This window comes from Macaca fascicularis, chromosome 11 (genome assembly GCF_037993035.2).
Source record: "Macaca fascicularis isolate 582-1 chromosome 11, T2T-MFA8v1.1".
In the NCBI taxonomy this organism is placed as follows: Eukaryota; Metazoa; Chordata; class Mammalia; order Primates; family Cercopithecidae; genus Macaca; species Macaca fascicularis.
Window position 1 is genome coordinate 71,591,641 of NC_088385.1, and position 20,326 is coordinate 71,611,966.

The 20,326-nt window shown below is 43.3% G+C and overlaps 1 protein-coding gene across 2 annotated transcripts in view; it reads left to right on the top strand.

The window, feature by feature from the left end:
* Positions 1 to 20,326, top strand: part of TBC1D30 (TBC1 domain family member 30) — a 120,328-nt gene that overhangs the window by 50,068 nt on the left and 49,934 nt on the right. The window contains exons 1-3 of one of the 2 annotated variants that reach the window (XM_005571447.5): positions 15,528 to 15,950; positions 18,739 to 18,800; positions 19,353 to 19,418. In XM_005571447.5, coding sequence (XP_005571504.1) covers positions 15,797 to 15,950; positions 18,739 to 18,800; positions 19,353 to 19,418 — 282 coding nt within the window. In that variant the 5' untranslated portion in view covers positions 15,528 to 15,796. Of the gene's footprint in view, positions 1 to 15,527; positions 15,951 to 18,738; positions 18,801 to 19,352; positions 19,419 to 20,326 lie in introns of those variants that run through there. The other variant, XM_045365564.2, reaches the window with a different exon arrangement.

The window sequence follows — 20,326 nt, forward strand, 5'->3', positions numbered from 1 at the left end:
CCGCCACCTCGCCCGGCTAGTTTTTTGTAATTTTTAGTAGAGACGGGGTTTCACCGTGTTAGCGAGGATGGTCTCGATCTCCTGACCTCGTGATCCGCCCGTCTCGGCCTCCCAAAGTGCTGGGATTACAGGCTTGAGCCACCGCGCCCGGCCATTTTTCTGGAGCTATCTGCCTTCTGGCCTGTTCCACTCATTCTGGCTTTCATCTTGATTTGTTTTTCTTAAAACTTTCTCCAGCTTCCCTCTGCATCTGTGATTCATGCTCTGCCTCTTTGTGGCTTTGGATCAATAATGCTACAGATCTAGTCTAATTAATCATGGATCAAAAGCTAAAGCATCCTTCCCCCAGATGGTTTATTATTAATACCATCCAGAAAAATAATTTATAATTTAATTATCTACCTCATAGAGTTTGGGATCTTTGGCAGAATGTGTTCCCTTCCCCCTTTCTTCTTCGCTATTTCCTCCTCTTCCTCTCCATCAAAAGTGGCTTTATCTCCACTTTAGCAGCTGACAGCAAATCTCCCATGCTCAGTTGATGAAGCCCTCCTTTCTTACCCCTCATCCATATGGCTCTCCCTCCACCCTGCTCCATCTCCTGTGATCTCAAGGCCTTGGAGAAGTGATCTCAAGGGCTCAGAGAAATGAAAAATAACCTTTGGTATTCGAGACAACCAGTAGCAAAATATAACTCCCACTTCCAACAGCCCATATTGATGGGGGAGAGATTTGCTTCATATGTGGTCTATGTTGGGCCATTCTCCTTCTCCATATTTTCTCTGTTCTTACAGCACCATCTTTTTGCCTCATTTCTTTGCTCTACTCTGTTCCTCCCCCATCATCTTCTCGTGACTCACACTGTAATCCTAGCACTTTGGGAGGATCACCTAAGGTCAAGAATTTGAGGCCATCCTGGCCAACATGGCAAAACTCCGTCTCTACTAAAATACAAAAATTAGCCGGGCATGGTGATGGGCACCTGTAATCCCAGCTACTCAGGAGGCTGAGGCGGGATAATCACGTGAACCTGGGAGCCAAAGGCTGCAGTGAGCCAAGATGGTGCCACTGCACTCCAGCCTGGGCAACAGAGCGAGACTCCATCTCAAAAAACAAAACAAAACAAAACAAAACCCCAAAGTACTACTGACCTAATGCTATGTAACAGTTTACAGAAGGCTTCAGTGTAACATGGAGAGAAGCTGTAACGTGAAGGAAAATAGGCAATGGCTAACTACTGAATCAAATCCTAGACAATTATTGTTCTTAGATGGCCTTTGACTTTCTTCTCCTGGAAATTCCTCCTGATAATCTTTTCCTGTAGGCTCTACTAATCTATTCTGTTGCTTAGCCATCCTTACTGTTAGGAAGCCAGAAGCCCCAGAGCCTAGAAGGTAAACTCACATCACTGGCCTAATCCAATTTTTCCCTCATGGAGGAGTCAGCCATAGATAAATTTGCTGCCTAGTAGCTTCACTCTGTGTCATTCTAACTCACCTGGATAGCATCAGGCAGGATAGAGGAGGCATTCTAAACATTTCTCTTTGAACAAAGTTCATTTGGAATCAAGTTGTATACCACATTTTGTAAATGCAAGTCTTAGACATATGGCAAGGGAACATCTGAAATGTTGACTCACTCTATCAAAATGTCAACATCAGTAAGTAGTTAATGAGATTTTTATGAGATTTAATGAGTAAGTGTAATATAGTGCAAGATTTTTAAAGCATTTTAAAAAAGTCTTCAGACAATTTTGTTAGAATCATCTCAAAAGTTATCTTAACACAGATAGTGATTATGACAGCTGCTCCCTGCATGGGAGGGAACACAACAATGGCACAAAAATTATTCAAGGCCAATTATACTGAGTCTGCATCATTGAACATTTTTTCTCTATGAAGAGGATCTTCAGTTTGTTGCTTTTTCAGCTAACTAACCAGCTTCCTGTTTCCTTTCTCACATTTGGCAAATTAATTTTCGGGACAAACTATGTCTGCAGTTTCTAAGGAAACATCAAGGGGCTCAGATTTCTCCCAGGTGGGTTACAGGGTGGGTAGATGCAGAAAGGAGTGCTCTGTGAGTGCTCACCAAGCCCCATCCCACTGTGTGCCCTGATTGACTCCTGTATGTCCAACCATGGCGTCGTATCAGATAGTGCCAGTATTTGTAGTCCTCACCTAAGAACTTCACTTGTTTGTTCTGTTATCTTGATATTTTTTTGTTAACTGGCAGTGCTAGGCTGACCTTGTTGTTGCTGCTGCTTTGCTATTTCTACCAGTACCTTGTTTGTACCAGTAGTTAAATAACGGAAGAGGAGTTTTTGGAAATGATGGACATTTCGTTCAGTTGGTGACATAAATGGGGGATGTGAACAAGTCTACTTTCAGAACTTCTAAAATGTTTTGATCCTGCTAAGATACAAAATACCTGATTATATTTTATTAACTTAGTAGATAGAGTATGGCTTTCAAGTGAGACAGACCTGGGTTCAAATCTCAACTTCACCACTTAGTAATTGCACGACCTTGGGAAAGTTATTTAACCTCCTGGTCAGTTTGTTCATTCATTTGTTCATTCTTTTTTCTTTCCTTCCAGAATAAAAAAATTAGAAAAGTACAAGGAAAAATAGAATAATTTCCCATATTCTTACTACCCAGAATTATCTACTTATATTTCCATGACTATATTTTCCTTTAGTTGTTTTTTTCCTATGCCTACCAAAAAATTACCCTGTTGATATATGCATAGACTCCCCTTTTGCTTCTTGTTTCTTGGGAAATAATATATACTTTGTTGGGCTAAACAAGATAAAATAAAGCATCCTTCTCAGTGTCTGATCCACAGTAAACAACTGGTACATGGCAGTAGTTGTTATTATTGTTAATCCTCCTTCTATATTTGTGCATTTCCATTGGAAAATATAGTCCTGGTAAATCAACAAACTTATAAAAACAATTGTTTTTGGACAAGCTATTTCTCCTTCTACGATATATTTGTAAGCCACAACTGGAAGAATTGGTGTTAATATATGTAGGAATGTAGAATACTTTGTAAAACCTATTTATATTGCAAATAATGAGAATGTATTCAAGACCAGACCTTTTTCATAAATGATGGACTGCACTTGGTAAACTTTTAAAAAAAATGGTTGAACCAAATTTTAGAAAATTGCATGCATTATTTAAAAAGCTATGATGTTGGAGGAATAGGGCAATTGAGAAGAAAATTGCTTACTTAAACTCTGCTATTAGAGATGGATTTTTCTTTTTGGTTTGCAGTGATCTTGCAAAGCCAGTGGCTACTGAGTAATTAATGCTGGGGCTTTATTAATTTATGAAGAACAGGAAAGGGTTGGCTTGTCTGCATTGTAGCTCATTCTTCTCAAGTAACATGTTAAAAAAAATCAAGATGATGAAATATGGGAGCAATTTGTCAATTTAAACAAACATTCTTTTTATGGGCTTCCTGGAGTGATCTTGCATTAAATTTCTAGGTCATATTGGGTGGTAACAAAATTAAAGAGCAAAGAAGCTTGGGTGACCTGGTGGCATTGTTGGTAATCTATGACAAATGTTGTAAGGTAGGTTTAAATGTCCTTAAAAATATTGTAGGGTTGGACATGGTGGTTCAGGTCTGTAATCCCAGCACTTTGGGAGGCCGAAGTGGGCAGATCACTTGAGCCCAGGAATTTGAGACTAGCCTGGCCAACATGGTGAAACCCGGTCTCTACTAAAAATACAAAAACTAGCCGGGAGTGGTGGTGCATGTCTGTAGTCCCAGCTACTTGGGAGGCTGAGGCAGGAGAATTGCTTGAACCTGGGAGGTAGAGGTTGCAGTGAGCCGAGATCGCGCCACTGCACTCCAGCCTGAGTGACAGAGCAAGAGTCCGTCTCAAAAACAACAACAACAACAACAACAACAACAACAACAGAAAATCCCTATGAGTTAGGTACTTTTGCTGTCCCATTTTCTGGGTGAGCAAACTGAGACAATGAACTTACCCAGGTTTACATAGCCACTGACTGTGGGAGCCAGGTTTCAAATCCAGGCAGCTGTACATTTTAGCTACTATTCTATGCTGACTGCCATTATATCTAGAATTTCAAGAGCATTTTCACCTGATGAGTAGAGCAAACATGTGACATTTGAGCATCACACATTTTGGAAACTTGTCAGGGAGACTAAGAATAGTGTTTGAATGTTTTATTACGTGATGTAAATCTTAGTCAAAATAACCATTTGTAAATACATCTACTAATTTCTCTTGTAGTTGGATAAAAAGTCCTTTTCTAATGAGTGGGTTGGTATGGCTTCCTTCTTGACATGATGAGCTCATGGTTTTCTGTCTTTTTAAAGTTCATGCTGACTGTCAAATGTGTACAGAGCCCCATGCTAGCTGCAGGCAGGGGAGGAGAGAGATACAACAATGAGTAAGACTTAGTTCCTGTGTTCACAGGAGTTTATGATGTATTGAGAGGAAAGAGACTGCCTATGAATAATACAAGGGCGTGGATGAATCAGGTGTGGGAGTGTGGAGAAGTGTACCATCTGGAATACAGGTGTTAAAGAAGGTACTCTTTTTTTTTTTTTTTTTTTGAGATAGGGTCTGGCTCTGTCACCCAGGCTGGAGTGAGGTGGTGTGATCTTGGCCCACTGCAACTTCCACCTCCTGGGTTCAAGTGATAGTTGTGCCTCAGCCACCTGAGTGCCTGGGATTACAGGCGAGCGCTACCACGCCTGGCTAACTTTAGTATTTCTAGTAGAGATGGGGTTGTGCCATGTTGGCTAGGCTGGTCTTAAACTCCTGGTCTCAAGAGATCTACCTGCCTCAGCCTCCCAAAGTACTGAGATTACAGGTATGAGCCACCAAGCCTGGCCAGGAAGGTACCATTTCTAAATGTCAAATCAGCAGGATCCCAATCTGATGTTCTTCATGTGCCATAGATAAAATTTAAAAAAAAATTTACTGAGAGCCTAGTTTGTGTCAGGTCATGTGCTAAAAAACTACTTTGAATTTTTAAAAAACACACTGTGGGTACTTAGTTTTCAAGTATCAGGAAGGTTTAAAATGTAGTGAAACTGGAGGTAATTTTTTAAAAAGATAGAATGTGGCCTCCTGAGGAGCTTGCATATCTGATTGATGCTGGCACTGGGCCATACTGATGCACTGCCAAGTGACACTCTGTTGTAAGCATGGACTAAAGATGGTGGTAATTAACAGTGCTGGCGCTGCTATATTAAGTACGTGAGTATAATAGGCCATGCTTATGCTGTTTCTAAAAGAGAAGGAGAACATAGAAAGTGTATTTATTAAGAGCTGTCTGCTTCCTTAGGAGTTTTTCTCTACTACCAAAACTTGAGATTGACTTTCAAAAACAAGACATAAATTTGACCATTACCAGGGCCCACTATTACTGGTGGATTCTTATATATTTATGATGGTGAAGATTAAAGTGAATGTAAATTACCAGATATGCTGCCTTTTGAAATGCTGAGGCCTATAGTGACTGACATACCGTTAAATTCCTCTTATCCCCGAATATCTGTCACCTGTGTAATTCAGGAGACATGTACGTTCCTTTTCATGTAGATGCTGATGTGATTTGAAATCCCTTTACGTTCACTCCTCTATAATTCAACCACAGCCGAATGTTCTGTTAACCTTTATCTTTAGAACACAGTAAGGGAAAACATTAGATAATTCTGTTAAATGTTTCTTTTGAGTAAATTTTTTAGTATTGACTTTTGAAATACGATGCCAATTCTTTTTACACAGATCTTAGTTTTACTCGTGGGAGTTAACCTGCTTAGTATGACTTGTTGGCTCACATTTTTTTCTTTCTGTTTCTCTGAACTGCCTTGAACATAAGTTTCATTTGAAGAAATAAAATTCCCAGCTACTTTATGGTGTTTCTAGAAAAAGCAATAACAGAAAAGTATATGTGAAAGCAGGAATTATGAAGTTTAGCTATTAAAAAAGACGTTTTCAAAGGGAGGTTCTGTGAAGAATCCTGAGACTCTGCTTTCATTTTTAAAATTAAACGTTAAATTTATCGCAAAGTAAGACTACTGTAGCAGCACCTCATTGCATTGGAATATGACAAATGTATCCGTAGAGAAACCATGAGGAAATAAATTCATGAAAAAACTCATAAAGCATTTAGTATTATATGCATATATACAATCATGCATAAATATATTTTTTAAACTTTCATATTTCAGATGATGACTTGGGTTCAGCTTTACTACATGAACTTTTTTTTTTTTTCTTTTGAGACGGAGTCTCGCCTGTCTCCCGGGCTGAAGTGCGGTGGCCGGATCTCAGCTCACTGCAAGCTCCGCCTCCCGGGTTTACGACATTCTGCTGCCTCAGCCGCCCGAGTAGCTGGGACTACAGGATCCCGCCACCTCACCTGGCTAGCTTTTTGTATTTTTTAGTAGAGACGGGGTTTCACCGTGTTAGCCAGGATGGTCTTGAACTCCTGACCTCGTGATCCGCCCGTCTCGGCCTCCCAAAGTGCTGGGATTACAGGCTTGAGTCACTGCGCCCGGCTATTACATGAACTTCTTCTAATACTTGTCCTGGACTCTTAAACAATGAGAGTAACGATGTAAAGATAATGTAAGATTCTTTTTTTTTTCTTTTTTGAGACAGAGTCTTACTCTGTCACCAAGGCTGCAGTATGGTGACGTGATCACGGCTCACTGCAGCCTCGACCTCCTGGGCTCAGGTGATCCTCCCAAGTAGCTGGTACTGTAGCCATGTACCACCACGCCTGGCCAATTTTTTTGGTAGATTTTGTAGAGACAGCGTTTTGTCATGTTGCTGAGGTTAAGATTAGTAATAAATACATGAAAATTTGATTTGTTCAGAATAGTCTTTTTTTTTTTTTGAGATAAAGTCTTGCTCTGGTGCTCAGGCTGGAGTGCAGCAGTGCTATCTTGGCTTGCTGCAACCTCCGTCTCCTGGTTCAAGTGATTCCTGTGCCTCAGCCTCCCAAGTAGCAGGGATTATAGGCATGTACCACCACGCCTGGCTAATTTTTGTATTTTTAGTAGAGATGGGGGTTCACCATGTTGGCCAGGCTGGTCTCGAACTCCTGACTTCAGGTGATCTACCTGCCTTGGCCTCCCAAAGTGCTGGGATTACAGGCATGAGCCCCAGCATCTGGGCCCAGAATACTCTTTTTAAGTCAAGAGCGTGTAATACCTTGTAGAAATATTCTTAATGAGGACTGACAGCAAAAGGATTTCTTTCTTTAAATTTCAGTTTATCTGAAAACACAGCAACTCAAACTGTATTGTCCAAGCATTGCCATTGGCCAACATTTATACTGGATTGAGGAATTCTAATAGAGTAATAAGACTGTCTGAATATCAGTTAAATTGGTCTCAGAGAATACTAGGGTTGGAAGCTGCTCTACTTGTATTGCTAGTCCGGCCTCACCTCATTTTAAATGTCCTTTCACAGCATCCCCAACTGCTGGGCTTGCAGCCTTTGCCTGAGAACTCCAAAGGAGAGGACATTTATGATCTCCTGAGGCTGGATGTTATATTACAGTCACAGCATTCTTTTTTTCCTTTCTTTTCTCTTTCTCTTCTCTCCTATTCTCTCCTCTCCTGTCCTCTTTTCTTTTCTTTTTCCCTCCCTCCCTCCTTCCCTCCCTCCCTCCCTCCCTCCCTCCCTCCCTCCCTCCCTCCCTCCCTCCCTCCCTCCCTCCCTCCCTCCCTCCCTTCCTTCCTTCCTTCCTTCCTTCCTTCCTTCCTTCCTTCCTTCCTTCCTTCCTTCCTTCTTTCTTTCTTTTCTCAGGGTGTTGATCTGTCACCAAGGCTGGAGTACAGTAGTGTGATCAGGGCACACTGCAACCTTGAAATCATAGGCTCTCAAGTAATCCTCCTGCCTCAGCCCCCCGAGTAGCTGGGACTATAGGTGTGAGCCACCATGCCCAACACAGCATTCTGAAATTTTGCTGACATCTGCCTCACCATAGCTCCCACTTAGCAGTTCTAACTTAGCCCTTTGGAGCAAACACAAAACTAATTTCACAATTTCTACCAAGTGAGTGAGGGCACCAGAGGAGTATGAGGCGAGGACCTCAGTGGGGTATCCTGGCCAGTCAGACTCACCCTGTGGGTCAGGTCTGGGTCCTGTGCTGGGCAGACTTCTGGGATGACTGCTCACAGCACCATTTTGGCCTCTAGTACAGCAACAACAAACACTAATCAAAGGACAGTATTGAGCTCCTGCTTTGTGCCATGACTTTCATTATGTCATTTAATTCTCACCGTTAACTCAAATATCATTCATTCTAAAGATGAGGAAACTGAAACTCAGACATTAAATAACTTGCTCAAGGACATAGAGGGAGCAAGTACTGGCATGAGAATTCTAACCTTTGTCTGCCGCATTGCCTCCTGGAGGGTCTCACCTGTGTCCCTTCACACGTCTCCTCATTGGCCCACACATTCTACATTGTTTCTTCTGAACTCAGCCTGGAGAGCGAAGGCTTCCAGACCTGTCAAACCAACATTATTGTTAATTCTAATCTCTCTCCTGTTCCTGGTACTTCTCTCTTCTCATCGCCAAAATTAAGCATATTACATTCAAGGGCATCACCCTTCTCCTGTCTAGAGATACATTTCTAAGTCAAACAAATCTACCTCAATAGATATGAGAAACTTCTCCTTTCACACCTCTCCTCAACGGGGTCAAAAGAATCTTAGGGCCTGGCACATGGCTCATGCCTGTAATCCCAGCACTTTGGGAGGCCGAGGTGGGCGCATCATTTGAGGTCAAGAGTTAGAGACCAGACTGGCTAACATAGTGAAAACCCATCTCTACTAAAAATACAAAAATTAGCCAGGCATGGTGGTGTGCACCTGTAATCCTAGCTACTCAAGAGGGTGAGGCACGAGAATCACTTGAACCCAGGAGGTGGAGGTTGCAGTGAGCCAAGATCCCACCACTGTACTCCAGCCTGGGGAACAGAGCGAGACTCTGTCAAAAAACAAACAGACAAACAAACAAACAGAATCTTAGAATGGCTTGGTGTAAGGTTGGGGAATCCCAGATAAATGGTTCATCATGACCAGGTTAAACAGTTATTTCATCTTCTGCAGTGATGAGTGTGAATCTTCCAGTTGTATTCCTGATGTGGAACTAAAGAGCTGAATACCATAACTGTAAGAAGAGCATACATGAACTTTGTCCTTGGCCTGTTTTCAGGTGAAATTTAATAGCTCAATGAAATGGAGCTCTGGGAAAACATTGCCATATATTTAATACTTAAGATGTAGCAAGAATGCTATCTCTCCAGTTATTCACATAGTATTTTAAAGGACCTTTCACATAGGCCTTGTGTCCTTGTCACTCTTTTTTTTTTTTTTTTTTCTGAGACAGAGTCTCGCGCTGTTACCAGGCTGGAATGTAGTGGCGCAATCCTGGCTCAGTGCAACCTCTGCCTCCCTGGTTCAAGCAATTCTCCTGCTTCAGACTCCCAAGTAGCTGGGATTACAGGCATGTGCGACCACCCCAGGCTAATATTTGTATTTTTAGTAGAGACGGGGTTTCACCATGTTGGCCAGGATGATCTTGATCTCCTGACCTCGTGATCTGCCTGCCTCGGCCTCCCAAAGTGCTGGGATTACAGGCATGAGCCACCGCGCTCTGCCAACTGTAAACTCTTTGAGGGTAGAGTATGTACTGTTTTCATAATTGTGTCTCTCATAGTTCTTAGTACAGTGCCTTTCCCACTGCATCTGATTAATGATTTTTTCATGAATAAATGAATAAAAGAAATATAAGGATGTCTTTATATGGTCAATGTCAATCTAGCTCAATTAGTAGTGAGTCAGTTTCAGTCATTTTGAAGCAAGAAAATACTTAACAGGAAATACCAGGACAAGAAGAAGAATATGATGATTTCTAAAATCTTTGGTTAATTATGCATCTGAGGTTACATGGATCTGGCAGCAGAGTTGTAAGTACATTTCCATATGACATTCTGAGTGTGATTTGGTGTTGGAATTTTTAAATCCTCTCTGTTCCATGCTTCACAGAATTCTTTCTCTAAAATTAACAGAATACAAAAGCTATACCTGATTGTCTTAAAGGATGCCTGTATTTAAATAGAGAAATTATTTTTATGACTAAGATAAGAAAATCATATAAATAGAAAATGTCCCATGTAGGTAATGTGATCTGTCAAATAATTTTACAGTTTTTTTCTTCCCCCTCAGTTTCCTCCTGCTGCCCTGCCCCTGCATCTGTCATGAGGGAGAAACTGTTACAATGCTCATAGTGTGTGGACTCTGTCTTGGATAATGAGTTGAAGGAACTACATTTTTTTTTTTTTTTTTTTTTGAGATGGAGTCTCACTCTGTCACCCAGGCTGCAGTGCAATGGCATGATCTCCGCTCACTGCAAGCTCTGCCTCCCAGGTTCAAGCGAGTCTCCTGCCTCAGCCTCCCAAGTAGCTGAGATTACAGGCGTGTGCTGCCACACCCAGCTAATTTTTGAATTTTTAGTAGAGACGATGTTTCACCATGTTGGCCAGGCTGGTCAGCCTCCTGAAGTGCTGAGATTATAGGTGTGAGCCACTGCACTCGGCCTTGAAGGAACTACTTGTTAAGTCTCTACTTTTAGTAGGTCTGAGGAAAGTGTTAACTTCTTATGGAAGTGGCCACAGATCTTGTCTGTTTAGGAGACGCCACTTTCACTATTCAGGAGCCGTTCACACATGTTAAAAAAATTGTGTGATGAGGAGAGAGGAGGAAGAGTGGCTTTTATGCCACCAGACCCCCACTCTTTTTATTATCACAGGTGCAAAGTGTCCCCATCTCCTGCCCAATGGGAGACACCACTAGATCTGGTGGTCTGATGAGATCTCCTCTGATGCTCAGCTTGTGTGCTCATCAGCACCTGCCAGGGAACTCCACAGCTGTACAGATGAGTTCCAGGCCCACTTCCCCAGAGCAGGCTGGCTCCCTGTGGTCTCTCTCTCCTCACAGCAGGCTTCCAGGGCCTTTTCTCTTGGTAATTGTCAGTTCCTGAAGATAAGCACGTAGGCCCTTTTTACTTTTAGACTTTACTGTTAAACAAAAAATAGCAGCATTAGGAAATCACAAGTCTCAGACCCACTTCCCATTCTGGAAGCCCCTCGGGATGTAGTTTTTAATTCCTTGTGTTGGGCCTTCTTTTCTTACTGACTTCTTCCCCCTTCTCCCATTAAAGGAAAAATTCGCTCTCAAGGAAACCTCATTCCCAGCACGTAGGCCTGAAGATGCAGGGTATGGCGAATGGTTCATACTTTTTTGTTTCAGCCTGGGCGCTCACATCTGTGGGGGATGTCCTCAGGTTATTAGCTCTGAGACATTTGGGAGGCATTTCCTCAAAGCTTTCATTTTCTTTAGCAATCCAAATAACATTATCTCATCCAGTGTGAAGTGTTCATTGAGCCTTCCTTCCCCTAAATTCAGCATAAGTCATAACCATTCTAGACTGTGACAGTGTATAATTTGCCCAAATGTGAATTCACTATTAGTTTGATTGGTAAAAATTGCTTGATTAGTAAAGAATGATGGTAAATTGGCCTGGCTCCTGAGGTTCTCTGGCAAAGTCCATGCTGGCTTGAGTTCTCTGTAAGTTGACTTTAGATGACATCTTTCACGTTTGGAAAACTATTCCGGACATGAAATAAGAAACTGTGAGTCACACAATCAACATAATACTAGGCTTGGGCCATGGCTGCTTTTAGAGTATTGTGTTTTAGTGCTCATTTAATTACCTGTTTGCTATAAAAGTTGGCAGTCCTGACTTTCCTCTTCAATGTAAACAAAATAATATTGTCTAATTCCTTTGCTACTTATTGCCATCATAGCAGAAACTCTTAAATTTTATTTTAAAAACAGAGTTAGATTTTCCTCGTAATAGATCTAAAAGAGGTGAAATTGAATGTTCCTTTTGCAAGCAAACAAGCTTCTGTCACTACTAGTAAGAAAAATATTATAACTAAAGAAGAATCTAAAGAGAGGTCTTTTTATCAGTCATGACACTTGGGTGCGTTGACAGCCTAGAGTCTAGATGTCAGCTTTGGCAGTCTGGAAATTTGGTATCTTCAGGTTACTGACTGCTGAGTGAACTCAGGGGTATTGACTGCTATTAACTGGTCAGTATATTCTCTGGACTGCAGCAGAGTCTATATGGGAAATCAAATGACAATCCAAAGTTTGCTTGGTGAGCATGATGTCACAGCCAAAGGGAGTTGGATGGTCTGAGTGGCATGTGTCACAGCCCTAGGGGCAGAATGTCCTCCTCTCCACTCCAGAGACAGTGTTGTAGAGCAGAGCTGATTGCTTGTCCTCTTGGCTTGCCTAGTGATGGAAACTGAGCATGAATAGCCTCTCTTGTTAAAATAGAACACAAAACCCTCTAAGGTTTGAGCATGTGAGAGCTCTGGAAGACGCAACTGTGCATGCAGTTACCAACTTGTCCTCCTGGATTTTCCCTCTCCTGCCAGTTCCTTCTCTTTGCCTTTGGGTATTCATCACCATCTTCAGCCCCAGGATATATTGTACCCTCTAAAAAACTGGTCAAAGGGAAGCATCAGACCTCTTGCTATGGTTCTCAGTACAGCTGAGATAGGCTGCAACAACCAATGAGTGTCTTATTAAAATTAATAGAAAGCTGAAGGATACAAACATGTACCAAAACTGTAAAAAGTTGATGGTTGATGGAGAATAAATTTCTGTACTGGAGCTCGCAGCAAAAGGTTGGGAAATCTAAGCCAAGCAATTAGTTATGACCAAGTTAAACAATGACTTCATTTTCTAAAGTGATGCCTTTTCAAAGAGTACTGCCCTTTTGAAAGCATCTTTACCTCTGCCAGGCAGCTACAACTGAATAGCTTGCATGTCCTTTATTAGCCTGCTTTACTTTTGCAGATGGCTCATCTCATTTTTAACAGATTCTTACACAGCTCATTCTTAGGGTTGCACCATTTCTCACATTGTCCTCAAATTCTGAGAAGAGTCATAAGAATGCCTTCTTTTTCTGGCTTGTTTAGGCTATCTTTATGAAGGCATTTAAAGATATTCAATATTGTTTACAATCAATAGCAGCATTTTTTTTTTCTTTTGATACAGGGTCTTGCTCTTTCACCCAGGCTGGAGTGCAGTGGCCCATCATAGCTAACTGTAACCTTGAATTCCTGGGTTCAAGCGATCCTCCTGCCTCAGCCTCTCGAGTAGCTAGGACTACAGGCACACACTACCACACCTGGCTAAATTATTTTATTTTTGCAGAAACAGGGTCTTGCTATTTTGCCCGGACTTGTCTTGAACTACTGGCTTCAAGTGATTGTCCCACCTTGGCCTCCCAAATCACTGGGATTACAGACCTGACCTGACCCAGCAATTGTTTTTTGTTTTTGTTTTTATTTCTGAGGCAGGGTCTCACTGTTACCCAGGCTGGAGTGCAGTGGTGTGATAATGGCTCATTGCAGCCTTGACTTCCCTGGCCTCAGGTGATCCTCCCACCTCAGCCCCCTGAGTAGCTGGGACTACAGGTGTGTGCCATCATGCCCAGCTAATTTTTGTAGCTTTTTTTTTTTTTGTAGAGATGGAGTTTCACCATGTTGTCCAGGCTCAGCCACTGTTTTTCAAGTTCAAATGGTTTCATTTTCGGCCAATAGGAAGGAGCCTATTTATGTGAGTCTTGTGTCCTTTTGACTTGACCCCATTAATTGTGAAACATTTCCTGTCTTTTTGAGGTCATCAAAATGTTTCAGGGTCATCTTGTACTTTTTCTGACCCAAACGTGGAATCAGTCACTCCTCAAAGGAGCCTTAGTTCCTTTGAGTGGGAAATGGTTTTTAGAGACCATAACCTGGGTGCTGGGAGTGTTCATTGCTGCTGAGTTGTCCTTACTTCTAAACCTAGTCAATGGCTGTATATATATATTTTTGAAAAGAAAAAAAAAAATGAGTTCATACTAGTGTTTCCCATGTAAATATATTATTGTAATATTTTAAAGAAAACTTAATTACTTTGGTTGTACACTTATATTTTCTGTTACACTGAAAACATCTTGGCTCCATTTGATATTAGCATAATTATTTATTTGCTTTATCCTGTAGTTGATTTAAGAATTTAAGAAATATGAATATTATTAAGAATACTACTGAATGAAATGTAAAATTTCTTTGCAGTTTTATTTGCTCTGGGAATATGTACCACTGTTGATGTACAGTCATAGTAGTGTATTCTATGTCAACTTAAGAGAGAGAATTATTTTTTTCTGTGTTCTTATGCTATCAGTGGGATAGTCCATTAGATTGATTTGTTTCCATTAATTTTCAATTATTAGAGTTTTCTTTTACAATTTAAAAATACTTTATTCATTTATAGTCAGGGACTAGGTCTGTTGCTCAGGCTAGAATGCAGGGGTGCAATCATAGCTCACTGCAGCTTTGAACTCCTGGTTTCAAGCCATCCTCCTGCCTTGATCTGCCAAAGTGCTAGGATTACAGGTGTGAGCCACTGTAACTGGACTATTTTATGTATTTTCAAAATTTATTTTTATTTTTATGTTTTTTTAAGACATGGGGGTCTCACTGTGTTGCCCAAGCTGGCCTTAAACTCTTGGGCCTAAGCAATTTTCCCACCTCAGCCTGCCAAGTAGCTGGGACTATAGGCATGCTGCTCCATCATCCTGGGTTTTTAAAAAAAAATTTAATTTGTTAATATTATGTTATTCCAGAGCCAAAACTGCAGAAGGCACATCAAGAGAGGACTCAGTTTTCCGTTCTTGTCTCCTCCACGATGTTCCTTCTCCCATACAAGTTTCTAATTTGTTTTTTGGTTTATCCATCTAATGTTTCTTTTTATAAATATTAGCAAACACAAATACTTTTATATCTTCCCCCCACACCCTTTCTTTCATCCATTTTAATGGTAAATATTCCATTGGTGAATATTACTATTTGAGAATGACTTTTTTTTTTTTTTTTTAAACCATAATGATGGGCAGTAGTTCAGAACTACTGAAGTCTGGCTGGAGAGATGAGGAACTATTACTTTTTAATACTGCTTGAAATGGGAACACTTTTTTCTGGAAGCCCATTTTTCTAAAAGAAACAATCATGTTTTTTCTTCATTTTCTCCGTGCCTCTAATCTGACAGGAAATAATTCAACGCATTTCGAGCTGAAGCATGTGCCTCGCTGCCTGTGGTTGGGTCACCGTCCCTTCTGAGGCTGCTCGGAGGAGGGAGAGGACACTTGCCTTCGCAGGTGTTCTGCCCCTGAGACTGACGCTCCTTGGTGCTCTCTCTGTTCCCTCCCAGATCTTGGGAGAAGCGCGGACATCTCTGTTTCTGCTTTTGGTCCCCGAATGCAGTTGCTCGCCCACCGGCCCCCTGTTTCTGGCGCTCCTGGGCGCGGGGGAGCTGGGGCCGCCCCGCCTGCGCACGGCGGTGCCGGGATTGGGGGCGGGCGCGCCGCCTCCGTCTCCCGCGTGCTCGCTCTTTCGCTCACTGGCTCCCGCCCTCCCCGCCTTGAGCGATCTCCTGCCTCAGCCTTGCAGGCTCCGCACTGCAGATGCCGGCGGCTTCCCTGTGCTCGGCGGCTCCCGCGGTGCCCCGCAAGTCCCCGTGACCCTCCAGCATCGGCTGTGCGCTCCCTGCTCCCAAGGGCCGGTCAGCCGCGGACACTCACCCAGCTCCGCGAGCGCAGCCGCTCAGCCGGTGAGGCAGCGGGGACCGAGACGGACGGTGGCCGCGCCAGAGCCTGGGGCGCTCCCGGATGCGGCAGGACAAGCTGACCGGGTCTCTGAGGCGCGGGGGGAGATGCCTGAAGCGGCAGGGCGGCGGCGTGGGCACCATACTGAGCAATGTGCTCAAGAAGCGCAGCTGCATTTCCCGAACCGCGCCCCGGCTGCTCTGCACCCTGGAGCCGGGTGAGGACCCAGGGCTGCAGATGGGGCACTGGAAAGTAGCGCTGGGGCTGCCCGCGCTTCTGTCTTAGCCTGACTCCGTCTAGGCCGGGGAGCACCGGGGAGAGTCCGCTTGCCACCCGGTGCTGGGCACTGCGTTGGCACCTGCAGGGCGCAATCGGTCTGGAAGGGCAGAGGGCAGATGGGGGCCTGGGCGGGGCAGCGGCCTCCCCAGGCACGGAGAACCTTCTTTTTCCACCCACTGCCCGCGGACCCCCACCCTGCGGCCTATGCGCTCGGCCTTCTCCGTGTGGCGGGGAAGTGCGGGTGGCTGCCCGGGCCATCAGAGGCCGCACCACCTATTGTGTTCCAGGCTCGCAGGAAGCCAGACCTTGAGAGAGGTGGGGGCGGAGAGAGGCACAGGTTTGACACTGGAGGTCGGAAGGGGAAGGCAGTGACTGCAAAGGCAAAATTGGGTGTTATTTTCCCAAGCGTCCCTTCAGCGTGAGTGCCGGGGTCAGCTTGAACTGGAGCCTGTAATTTGTGAGTGTGGGTGGGGAGCAGCAGGAGATCCTTTTCATAGGTGAGGTCCGGGAACGAGCCTGGCCGTGCTAGGCAAGGCCCTTCCTGCCGACAGCCTGTGTTTACCCATCCCTGCTTCTCCAGGCTGCATAACTCCGCGTCTGCTCTATCGCCAGGCATCCCTCCCCGGGATTTTAAGATCCCAGCCCTAGCGCGGGCTCCTGGGCACGGAGGTTTCTGGCAAGGAGTGGCCGCAGAGGGAGTTGGCTGTACTCTCACTGGTGCTTGGCGCTCACCTGTTCCCTGGAGTGGCACCAGCTGGGCTCCAGGCGGGTTAGCGGTCTCTGGTCCCCACCCCCCAGCGCCTTGGGGACCTGCTGTAGTGCCGCAGGAGAATCGAGGCGCCGAGTCCCAAAGGGTGGGATGCGGCTCTGCCTTTCCCAACCTCGTGGTTTCTTTGTTTTTCTCCCCTAGGAAGTGTCTAGTTGCAGAGGCTGTAGTCTTTCTTCACCATCTTCCTTTACCTCTTTTTTTTTTTTTTTTTTTTTAATCTCCTTCCCACGTTAAAAGTAAACGTTTTGTGTTTCTGAATCCGGAATAGCCGTGATTATCAGATGAAACATAAACCTTTTCTCTGCCCGTATTCTGTTAGAAGAAAAGGGGGGTGAAAGTGACCTGGTTTAAGCTTTTGCATGCAGGCGGCGAATCAATTTCAGTTAAATCCTCTTGCTCATTTTTGATCATGAGAGGATAGTTGTGGTTTTGGCCAACTAACCCCTACTGGGTTTCACTATGGGAAGGCAATCGGCCTGATGCCCAGCAGGTGCCCCGGAAAAGTTAGAAGAGCACATTGGTCAGACATACAGGGAATCCTTGTAGTGCGGCAAGAATGTCAGCGCGGGACCAAATTTCCTGGTCTTTGTTATCAAGCAAACGTCATTAATATAGGCTCCTGCATTCAGCACCTCGCGTCTGGACAGCAACCTCACTTCTAGGTCTTGTTTCAACGTGCCTTAAAGTGTGCGCTGGGCTGGAAACACTCCTGTGGCCATTGTATCACCGTTCTACGTTTGGGCAGGACTTCGTTTAAACCACCTCAGAGAGAGGCGGATCCATGGGGTACTTAATATTCCTTCGGAGAAAAAAAAACTTACCTGTCCAGGCAGAGTATGGTTATGGCCCTGAAGCTTTAAAAAGAAATATCAAGGCATAGATTGGATGCCTGGGATTCTCTGTCACAGCTTACTTTGGAAACCTAGGACCCGACTCATGCATTTACAGTGCTCTTCCAGGGTTCCAAGAAGAATACCTACATACTGTCATGGGCTTGCAAAAATCAGCTACATCTCTTTCCAGCTTCTTGACTTCACATATACATATTTTTTAAAAGACCAGTCTGCTTGCTTACTTACTATTATTTCATAAATTCCAAAGATTGTTCCTATTCATACCAACCTCTAAGAAGTGGAAGTTGTGGAGAAGTTTTCAGTACACCTAATCTGCTATCAACAGTCTTAGAAACAAAAATGCCATCATTTGATTTTTGCAATTTGTAAAATTTAACGTTATTGATAATATTTGGCATTTCTTGGTCCTTGAACTTTTGAGCAATAATTCCTTTAAAAAGTGGGGCTGGATGCAGTGGCTCATGCCTGTAATCCTAGCACTTTAGGAGGCTGAGGCAGGTGGATCGCTTGAGGTCAGGAGTTTCAGACCACCCTGACCAACATGACGAACCCCTCTTCTACAAAAAATACAAAAATAAGCTGTGCGGGGTGGCACGTGCCTATAATCCCAGCTATTTGGGAGGCTGAGATGGGAGGATTGCTTGAGCCTAGGAGTCCAAGGCTGCATTGTGCTATGACTGTGCCTGTGAATAGCCACTATACTTCAGCCTGGGTGATATATTGAGACTCTGTCTCTTAAAAAGAAGAAAAGGAATTGAGACTGAGATAGGTTAGATAAATTGTTTCAGTCTAGGAACCAAGTCGAATGGAGGACTGTGTGACTCCAAGCTTGCGGTAACATTTTTTTGTTTTTGTTTTTGTGGTACTCCAGGCATCTATGTAAACCACCATCATGTGTAGTAAGGCACATTCTATTGCTGTAGGTATTTTCCTATTTTAAGAATCAATATGCTTACCTTTTAGCAAAATTGACTAAAATTTAGTAAAGATACATACTTTAAAAAAATTTGTGATGATTCAGCAGAATCAAGCTTTTACTTGTATTTTTGATATAACTTGTTATAGTCTCCAAAAATAACATCTATTATGTATTTCTCTTTCAGGAGTTGATACCAAGTTGAAATTCACTCTTGAGCCATCTTTAGGTCAAAATGGTTTTCAGCAGGTAACTTTGGTTTTGAAAAGACTCTTCTTTTGGGGGTACCAACAGGGCAGGCACATTGAGATATATTCTCAAAGTGGAAATAATGTGTTCTTTGATATGAATATGAAGACTAGTCACTTCAAAAATATTTCGGGTAAAGTAGCCTTTGAGCTACAAGTGACCTGGGTTTATATTTGCAATGACAAATTTTGCACTTTCTATTAATGGTACATGTGTGAAAAAAATTTAGAGTGAATAAATTTCACACCTGTACCATAATGTCTATTATTCTGAACCCCATAACATATATTTTGGCTTATTAACCAGAGCTTCCCAGCCATTTTGTGTGTACTGCAAAGGGGTCACAGATGTGTTAAGGGTGCCCAAGGGATGGGATGTGGCACAGTAATAGCCATGGACTGATCAATTCTGTCTGAAAGAAGCTTTGACTGTTTACCCCATTGTGCTGTGCAAATTTCAATGCATTCTGTGAATGTCAAGATGGGAAAAAGATTGAAAAGTGCTTATCTAGGTCACTGTGATCACCTCCTGGGATTTCTTCTTTGTTCCTAGTGGTACGATGCTCTCAAGGCAGTTGCCAGGCTATCCACAGGAATACCAAAGGAATGGAGGAGAAAGGTAAGGGGGACTCATAGGGCTAGAATACAGACATCTCTGCCCTTCTTTAAAGCCTCTGGAATGTCAAAAATATATTCTAGGTTTAGTTACTTGAAAACCTGTCTTGATTATTCATTCATGCAGTAAATAATTATTGATTATTCTGTGCCAAGTAATGTTCTAGGTACTAGGGATAGAGCAGTGGAAAAAAACAGACCAAAGTTTTTTGTCCTCATGGAGCTTACAATGAATAAAATATAAAGTATGTCAGATGGTAATAAGTGCCATGGATAAAAATGTAGAGAGAAATAAAGAGCGTTTAGGAGAAAAGGGGTAAGGAGGTGGAATTTTAAATCGCAAGGTGACATTTGAATAGGCCCCTGAAGGAGGTGAGAAGCCAGCCATGCAACTACCTGGGAGGAGATACTCCAGGCAGAGGGAACAGCCAACGCAAGCACCCTAGCCCTTAGGTGGGAGCATCTCGCATCTGGGTTGTATTCAAGCAAAGATGGGATGGGGCGGGGTGGGGCGGGGCTGGGGCACAGTGAACAAAGGGGGAAGAAATAGGAGAGGGAGTCATAGAGGTAATGTGGTGGGTTGAGGGGGTGGCAGATCATGGAGAATCTGGGAGGCTACCACAGGTCTTGGGCTTTTGCTCCGTGTGAGCTAGGAAGCACTGGGAAGTTTTGAGCAGGGGAGTGACATGATGAATGGGCTACTCTGGGTACTGACTTGAGAATATGAGAGACAAGGGCTGAAATAGGGAGACCAGTAGGAGACTTGCGGTAGCTCAGGCAACAGATACATCAGGGTTGTGGTAGTGGAGATGGAGATCCTAGATATATTTCGAAGACTGAGCTCACATGAATTCCTGTTGGACTGAATATAAGGTATAAAAGGGATGTCAAAGATGACTTCAAGATTTTGGC